The 9120-nt window shown below is 53.2% G+C and overlaps 2 protein-coding genes across 2 annotated transcripts; one reads left to right on the forward strand and one right to left on the reverse strand.

Moving 5' to 3' along the window:
- Positions 1 to 3449: 3449 nt before the first annotated feature.
- Positions 3450 to 5145, forward strand: BDP55DRAFT_568492 (amino acid permease; the record flags this gene model as incomplete). Its single annotated transcript, XM_060570689.1, has 3 exons — positions 3450 to 3992; positions 4056 to 4215; positions 4271 to 5145. The coding sequence occupies 3 exons, from the start codon at positions 3450 to 3452 to the stop codon at positions 5143 to 5145; spliced, it is 1578 nt and encodes a 525-aa protein (XP_060421617.1).
- A 1585-nt stretch (positions 5146 to 6730) lies between these two features.
- BDP55DRAFT_687741 (WD40-repeat-containing domain protein) lies at positions 6731 to 8382 on the reverse strand. Its single transcript, XM_060576594.1, has 2 exons — positions 7801 to 8382; positions 6731 to 7747 (listed from the first exon to the last, which is right to left on the reverse strand). Exons 1-2 carry the CDS (start codon positions 8287 to 8289, stop codon positions 6824 to 6826), a joined length of 1413 nt encoding a protein of 470 aa, XP_060421618.1. The 5' UTR covers positions 8290 to 8382; the 3' UTR covers positions 6731 to 6823.
- Between the last annotated feature and the right edge of the window lie 738 nt (positions 8383 to 9120).

Consider the following 9120-nt stretch of genomic DNA (forward strand, 5'->3'; position numbering starts at 1 on the left):
GTTATTATCCGTAGAGTCGAGCGAAATAAGAAGATAAGAATAGGAACAGGGGGGGCTGAGCGTTAGTGAATTGGATGTGCGGGACCTCGGCTTTTGCCCGGCATTTTGGGGCTTTTGGGTTTGCCTGTTTGGATGCGATTCATTGTAAAGGATCCGACATTGGAATTGGGATTGGGACAGTTTAGACAGGAGGTTCAGATGGCCTTGGACACTTCATTCTAAGGAGTGATCCACAGAGAATACCAATGTTGCAGGAGAGATTTTCAGCACTCGCGAAAGGGTGCGCAATGCAGAATATGTCTGTCCAGCGATGAGAGAGAGAGAGAGAAAGAGCGAACATGGTGTCAAAGATCAAGCAATCAATGGCTTTGAATCCGACACAAGAATCGGACCGACGATTTCTCGAGGCCTCTCCCAATGTTCCCATTTGCCATGTTCATCGCAGTCCGCAATCCATCACTTGGCAAGGGGGAAGAGCGAGTCCACTGATAAGGCTTCACTCGCCCAGGACGGGCACGGGTTGACCCCTACGCGTCCACGTCGGGCCTCTGTTATCTTTGGTGGGTGTGGTCAGGGGCGCATGATGAACGGTCGCTCCGGGATGCAGAGATAGCTACCCGGGCTCTTGTCTGCAAGTCTGCACCGAAGTGGTTGCAGTGGTTCGTTGTTGGACGGACAGAGGCTGACTGGTCAGCTCACTTATTACGACTATATGTTTTTGCTCTTGACGTGAACCGCCATCACGTTTTTCGCGATGTTGCGGTTTTTCTGCTGTTTCATTCATGACCACACTCCCTTCCGAAACCCAGATTCCCACTTCCGAGAAGAGCCGTCTCTTATCAGAGAGACGAGTGGATTCTGGTAGCCATTTCTCCACTGCGATTGTATGTGTCAGCGGGGAGGGGGAAGGGGGGGCCTGTGGGCTGTGGGTGAGCCCAATCTTGCGGGGCTGGATTTCCATGTCAAGGAGCATGGCCGGTGTGGATGTTGGCGAACATCGTGAGGAATCCAAGGTGAGCTTCTAAGGATAGAGAGAGTACTTTGTGTTTCAAGACTGGTATGGGACAATGGTACGCAGGCAGGTAGGACGACATTAGAACACTGGAGCCATGGCAATCTAAACCGTGTGCCCGGGTAGTCCGACCTGCGTTGTCCAAAAAGGGCATCGTTCTAATGCCGGGGGAGGCATCGTTTCACAGGCAATGGTTCGACAGCCAGCTGATAAGATTTGGGGGATTGAAGACGACGACGACGAGATGAAAGTGAACGCGGTAAGGGTCGTGATAGGACAAGATAGCGGGTGGCACGACACCCTCTTCCATCTCCTCACTACTGGCGTTCTACTGCGTACGCGAAATGCATGAGCACCGCTGCACCACGTGGGCCACGTCTATCTCCAGCGCGCTCCCTCAGCCCAGTACCATCCAAAGCACCCATCGACGCCGCCAAGCCCTTTTTCCCCAAAGTGATCGGCCTCTTCGTTCTGTTGCAGCGAGTGTTCTATTGCAGCCAACGCTTCCAATGGGCTACCCAGCAGAAGGAGGGCGAAGAGGTGCATGATAGGGTGGGCAATGACATCACGAGCTACACGAGCTGGAGAAACAAGCCTTTTTGGCGAGGTGACCTTTCCTCTTACTTTATGGTTTTACCGCGCTGTAGGCTATGGTTTCCCTGTAACCGATCAATTCCTGGGGAAAGACGGACTGGCTTGGGACGTGGAAAGACGGAGTTTCATAGATCATAGGACGCCAACACCGCGGTCCCGATAGGAGGAGTGTTTAACCCCCTCTACGCTTCTCCGAGTTGCCCGAAATCTAGTGGTTCTTCACGAACAGACAAACGCGGACGGTTATCTTCATCCTCACGATGAAGTTGACGAGAGGCTCACTAGGTGGGAGATAGAGATGGCGAAGTCACTGATACACAGAGTCTACACACCGCGGTTAAACATGATTCAGCATCCCAGCCGTCAGGCAAGGCGAGACTATCACAAATGGGTGTGTCCTGGTGCTGTCTGGGTTATGTCCTGATACGCACGAACCAACGGACAAAGCGGCGCCTCAAAGTGGTGGTGGTGGTGGTGGCTTGACACGCACAAGGCTAGGGAACACGCTTACCACACCCCAGGGACCAAACTGGCCTGTCATCGTAATCAATCATCGAAGGCCGCCCCGAGCTGCCAGCCTGCCAGAGATAATCGCGGTCCCGGAGGTGGGTGGTCCCCTTGTCCGGGTTCTCCCTTCGAGGCTCGTTACCGGCTGGCTGCACCCAAAACCGCCCCCGTCTGTCAAGGCGCCACAATCGGGTTTCCCACTTTAGACGGTGGGTACGCAGATAAAGACGATCATCATAGTGAAGCATCAATTCATGCCATAGGCAGAGAGACAAGACTAGGGTTTAGACGCTGTTGTATGTTCTTGGAAATGGACATTCCTTGAACAGACAGAACCACGAATTCGAAGACAACAAATAGCCCAGACAACTCGGCTTCAGCCCAAGAGGCTTGGGCAAGCTGAGAGATCCACTGATCGTGAGCTGTGCATCTCGGCGAGTTTCCACTTTCTCTCCTCACTTCCGTCAGGTCCTTGCGGGGCGTGGGGGAAAAGAGGAGGCGGACAATTCGTCTGTCTCTTTCAGGCCCTCTCGGCTTTCTTACTGGCAGTTTGGCAATTGGCAAATGGAAGTGAAGAGGAGCAAAAGATTAGCGCATCGTCTTGAACGAGAGAACTCCATGCCCAGGCCGGGGTCCCCCCTCACCAGCTATCCTACCACCACCCCGGCCGCAGCCAGGCCCTCCCGTCCGTTTCTTGTCGCATTGGACGTAGCCGCGCTTCTGTGTCATTTGAATGTGTGTGTGACTCGCCCCGTCTCCGTAGATGGCACTGGGCCGGGCTTGCTTCAAGCCTGACTGCCGGATAGACTAGTCTAGTCTGTACCCTGGACCGAGACCACTCTTCTTGCGTGTGTTGAACGTGGTTTAGTCCTAGCCCGTAAGAAAGCTGATGGAGATTATTGGAGAGAGTCTGGGCTACTAAAGAATGGCTTAGTCCCCTTTTCTTACCACACACCTCGGTTCCCATGTAACGCACGCGGTCTTTTTCTTCACTGCCAAAAAGACGCGGTTCTACCCTTTTCTCATGTAGTGTGTGTGTGTCTGTGCCAATATTTTCAACATTTTCATTACGTTCGTTTAATACTCCCTCCTCCATTGACCCATCCTCCTCCCCCGCAAACTCGTCCGTCTACCCCGTCCCCGGCGAGAAACGTCACCGAACAAGGCTGTCCGAATCCGGGGTTCTACAACCACCACCAACAAAAGCATTGAGCGACGTCTACATACTCCAATCGACTCCCTACGGTTCGATTGAGTCTTCCGCCACCCGGGGACTGACACCACACGATATCTTCAGCTGAATACTCACGATCACCACTGACTTAACACCATAAACATGGAGGAAGCGGCCCCCCGCGTCTCCGCCGACCAGGCCCTCGCCCGCCTGGGCTACAAGGCCGAACTCCCGCGCAACCTGTCCATGATGTCCATTCTCGGCCTCTCCTTCGCTATCATGGCCGTGCCCTTCGGTCTCAGCACCACAATGTACATCACCCTGACCAACGGCCAGGCCGTCACCGTCCTCTGGGGCTGGGTCCTCGTCTCCATCATCTCCCTCTGCATCGCCGCCTCTCTCGCCGAGATCTGCGCCGTCTACCCGACCGCTGGCGGCGTCTACTACTGGTCCGCCATGCTCGCACCCGCCGGTTGGGCGCCGCTCGTCAGCTTCGTCGACGGGTGGCTTACGCTCGTCGGTAACTGGACTGTCACCCTGAGTATCAACTTCAGCGGTGCGCAGTTGATTCTCAGCGCGATTAGTGTTTTCAACGAGGACTTTGTCGCCAATGAGTGGCAGACTGTGCTTTGCTTCTGGGCTGTCATGTTGATTTGCGCTGGAGTGAATGCGTTTGGATCGCGGTACCTGGATCTGATCAACAAGGTAAGCTTCGCCTGAACTGATTTATTAGGACCGGAGCAAGCGTGCTGACGATGTATCGACTAGGTCTGTATCTATTGGACTGGTGCTTCCGTCCTCATCATCATGATCACCATCCTGGTCATGGCCCCGAGCAAGAGATCTGCCGAGTTCGTCTTCACCCACTACGACGCCTCTGCGAGTGGATGGGCTCCCGGCTGGTCGTTCTTCGTTGGTCTTCTCCAAGGTACGTTCACAAATAATTTTACCACAAGGAACAACCCAATTGACTCTGTTCTCAGCTGCCTACACCCTCACCGGCTACGGCATGGTCGCCTCCATGTGCGAGGAAGTCCAGAACCCCGAACGCGAAGTCCCCCGCGCCATCGTCCTCTCCGTCGCCGCCGCCGGCGTCACCGGTGTAATCTACCTCATCCCCATCCTCTTCGTCCTCCCCGACGTCACCATGCTCCTCGAGGTCGCAAACTCCCAGCCTATTGGCCTCCTCTTCAAGACCGTCACCGGCTCCGCCGCCGGCGGCTTCGGTCTCCTCTTCCTCATCCTCGGCATTCTCATGTTCGCCGGCATCGGTGCCCTGACCGCCGCCTCCCGCTGCACCTACGCCTTTGCCCGCGACGGTGCGATCCCCGGCTACAAGCTCTGGGCCCGCGTCAACCACAAGCTCGACATGCCCCTCTGGGCCCTTGGTCTGTCTACTGGTGTCGACATGATCCTCGGCTGCATCTACTTCGGCTCCAGCGCCGCCTTCAACTCCTTTACCGGTGTTGCCACCATCTGCCTGTCCACCAGCTACGGCGTTCCCGTCCTCGTGAACCTCATCCAGCGCCGCCGCGCCGTCGCCAACTCGCCCTACCCGCTCGGCAAGTTCGGCACCGCCATTAACTGCATCTGCATTGTCTGGATCTGCTTCGCCGTCATCATCTTCTGCATGCCTGTCAGCTTGCCCGTCGACGCCTCGACCATGAACTACGCCTCTGTCGTGTTTGCCGGGTTCGCCTTCATTGCCATTACGTGGTACTTTGCCTACGCGAGAAAGAACTTCCACGGGCCCCCGGTCGCCAAGGAGGAGTTTCAGCCTGGACCGGAGGGCACGCTGGAGGGAAAGATTCCGGGAAATGTTGACTCGGAGACGACGGCGAGTACGGAAAAGAAATGATTCTTTTGGCTTTCTTTGTTCTGAGATTTGAGTGGAAGCTGATTGGTTTGTGGGATCAGTTGCGTGTACGTAGAAGTTGAATTGTCTTTTGTTATGATACCAATTCGGAATGGCTCTTGAGGGTTCGTTCTAACCAAATTCTATTGAGACCGCATTCATTGCATCGCTTCGCTGCTTCTATCAGGCTCCAGAAATTAAACTGCATGAAACGCGCCATGGCGTGAATAATCAAGCTTTATGAGTCGATCCCATCAGCCCCCAATGTACTTCCCATGGGCGTCAAAAGGCTGGGTTCCTGGCAAGAACTTCATGTTCGGCAATCGAGCTGTTTGATCTACCCATGCCAATGTGAAGTCATTCACCGATGTCGTCAGCCCTTCTTGACGCGTCAAGGGGGCTGGAGTGAGAAGAGGGGGTAGGTAGAAGAGTCGGTGCCCGTTCCAAGCAATCCAAGTCCCCGTTGAGTCGAGTGTAAAGCCATGCCACTTTCCTGATCTAAGAACCGGCGTCGAATCTTCTGAAAGTGGGAGCTTAATCGAGTTCAGCAATCTCAATTTCCCCTTGTTCGTCGATAATAACCGCTTGTCTTGGGGAAAGATGACCTCCTCGGTACCGGTGCCAGTCGCGATGACGTTGAGACAAGCCCCTGAAGACGTTCTCCAAATGCGAATCGTACCATGCTTATCAAGACATGCGAGCCTTCTGGAGTCGGGAGAGAAAGATATGAATTAATTTCCCGGTATGTAGGTGTAGACTTTATTATAAGAGCCATCTCGTCTCGTCAGAAATCTTTTTTTCTTTCTACCCCATATCGTGATCGCGAGCGAATTTTCAGTCGATGAAGCGATGTACCTCGAGTTGGGTGAAGCTAGGAGCCTTTTGATCGATCCTTCCCCCCTGTCATGAGGGCATGTTGCATCAGATTCGTCGCCAGAGGGCGTCGAAACTCTTATCAGACCAAATGTATCCGTGTCACAGGAAACAACATGGCCAGAATCCATCAGGGAATGCGGCGAGCAGCAATTCTCGAAGACCTGGCCCCGAGAGAGTCCATAAGTCGAGAAGAACCAAACCTCACTGTTGTAGCGAGTGCTAAGTAACAGGTATGTGGAGTCGAGTGAAATTGTAAAGCTCATTCCTGCTGTGTGATCCGGAGGGAGATTCGTGCCCAAGCCCCAATGTCCGTCATCGTCACGTACCCAGTATCGCAACCCCGACTTATGTTGCTGGACCAATCTCCTCCCATCGCCTGACAGTTTAGCCAGTGATGCCCCGACGTTGGAACAAAAGGTCCACGTCGCACCAATGTAATGAGTCGGGCGACGGGAGTTTGGGGCCAACCACAAACGCAGATGTTCACCAGCGCCACCGACCTCGGAATGTAGAGAAATGATGAGGTCTTCAGGCAAGATACGACACGCCACGGCGCTGTCTGTTGACGTTGTTGAGGCTTTCTCCCACACATTCGTGGCTGGCCGTTCGAGTTGCTCGACGGACCACAGAGTACATGTAGCAATTTGGATGTCTGCTACAGCGAGGAAATTGCCATCTGGCGACAGTGCTAGAGTAAGCTCGTTCGCACGCGTATCGTGTAGGTATCTTGTGTAGAAGACTTCCCGGAAGGTCTGGTTCGACTCGAAAGACCGGATCTCAATACGATGGTGTTTCTGACAAAGTGCTACCAGTCCTGATGCGGGCGAGAAAGCGCTGTGTATATACGGAAGAGAGTCCATCTTGACGGTCTGAGTGTAGACGCCTTTTGACTACAGCACCAGAACCTGATGGTTCCATCGCAAATTCGAGACAAAAAGATTCCAGATGGTAGGAATAACACCAATGGCACATTGTGAGAATCCCCCAGTGCCTGGAGACACGTGCCGCCATGAATCGACCAGATTTTGATATAGCGTCCGGCAGACCCAGCCACTAGCTTTGAATCTTGCGACACTGTGATTGATGGACGAAGCGAGTCTTTGCCGTCAATGGTTCCGAGGAGCCTGAAAGCTTTCCCTTCAAGAGATATCAGCCCATGTTCGACAGCTAAACCCCAGGACGCGATAGCCACCGTGGCCGAGCATCGAGATATGTCCAATGATACGAGCTTTTGTCCCATCGAAGCAGTTTCCTCGATCAATTCGCCTGATTCCGCAAGATGGATCATCAATGAATACATGGATGAAGATGCAACCCGCCTTGAGTCGCTGAAGAGAGCTAGAGCGATGACAGCATCCTTATGTGCACGTATGACCTGCAACAAGGTACCAGTGAGAATTGTGCGAATTACGATTGCGCCATCCGATAGTCCCAGTGCCAGGAGCTTTTCGTTAGGCGAAAAACATAGCGAGTAAAGATATGTAGACGTCTTATCCGCGATACGGAATGAATGCAGTCGTGATGTCCAGTTTGAGCCCACAGCGGGCTGCGTCGTAATGAATTTCGGAATCCACTTCTTGAATGTCTTACGGACCACACTACCGCTAGGAGCAAAGAGAAGTGCAAAAAAGTAGACTTGACGAGGAAAGGCTTCGAAAGACAAAATTTGGCTCGTTAAAAAGCTCTTGATGTCTTGTATCAGGTCCCGAAGTAAACCGGAGTCGTCATCCTAAGCAAGGAACGTCAATGTCTACCCAAATGAGAAGTCGAGATCGAGCATACCATTTTGAGAGACAGTAACGCATTGGTGAATTGTATGGATTTTGTTGCAGATCCCAGAATAGCCAGTGCCTCGATCCAGTGGAGAAAGTGAACTTCGAGAAATTGGTGGACATGGTCGTCAGCTCGCAGTGCGTACTGAGCTTGAGTAAGATGTCCGACCCAGTGGAGACAAGCATATTGAACTTGAGATGGTAAGCGATCATTGATCAGCTGTGTCGGTATTTCTCTCAATTCAGTGCCCGGAGATAAGTCACAACAGTTCCCCCGCAGGGGCTCTCTACTGTGAAGCAGCTCTAAACTGGCGAAACCGAGTCTCCTGTGGCATGCCACCCTGTTGATGCGAAAGACTCCTGCTCCTGCACTTAGCAGAAAATCTCGGAACGACGTGTGAAACAATTTCAATGATTGATGCTTCTCTCTCCTTGCGTCGATGATTGACCGCAAAGGCGCGAGAAAAGAAGTAATGGCATCTGGTTCGACGGCAAGCATTGCCCCTAAGTGTCGGATTGGAAGTCCAATTCGACCTCGAGGCAAGGGGCCCGCGCAGGGGCCACTTACAGACCATACTTACGAGATCTACGGTCTACCCAACCTCCGGTTAGAACCTCCTTTTTACACCTTACGCAGAAGTTAAATATATATAGATTTTGACCTCTTCGTCACCCACGGTTCGAACCATCCCTGTGATAGGAATACCAACACTGATCAGTGGTTAAATCCCACTATCGCAGATCAGCAAGGCATCTCGCAAGCAGAAGAGACGACCTCCTCGAACGGAACGCGACAGGAGAATCGTGCTACCTACCCGACGGAAAGCAGGCGACAAGACGCGAATCTCTACGACGGAACGAAGTAGAGGAATCGCAGCCCTTGACTGCCCACGAAAGGTCGACGTCCATCACGTCAAAAACAAACCGCAATTGAAGGAATCGCGAGAAGGCGACCAAGCTACCTACGTCGCCCTCACGCGATTTGTCCTACTCAACAATCCACGGGCGGCCCGTACGCCAACAGAGGAAAACAAGCGAAATCACCAGATTCGCCAGATTGGCAAATCCACCGCAGATCTCGACCGTACGACGAAACAGGCCCAATTGGAGGATATAAAAAGGCACCTCAGGACCACAGAAACAAACTTTCAAGGCAATAGGGTGTTCAGGTAGGAACCAGACCCCGCCGGTAGCTCCAGGCGTATTTCTTGGTCGAATCCGAGGAGGCTACCGGGATCGACGGCGATATCGCCATCATCAAGACCGACTTCGAGATTCCAAGGTCAAGCTTCCCCTTCTCACCTACACCCACCACCCCTCGGCTGTTCCG

This window comes from Colletotrichum godetiae (genome assembly GCF_030913485.1).
Source record: "Colletotrichum godetiae strain CBS 193.32 chromosome Unknown BDP55scaffold_116, whole genome shotgun sequence".
NCBI lineage: Eukaryota > Fungi > Ascomycota > Sordariomycetes > Glomerellales > Glomerellaceae > Colletotrichum > Colletotrichum godetiae.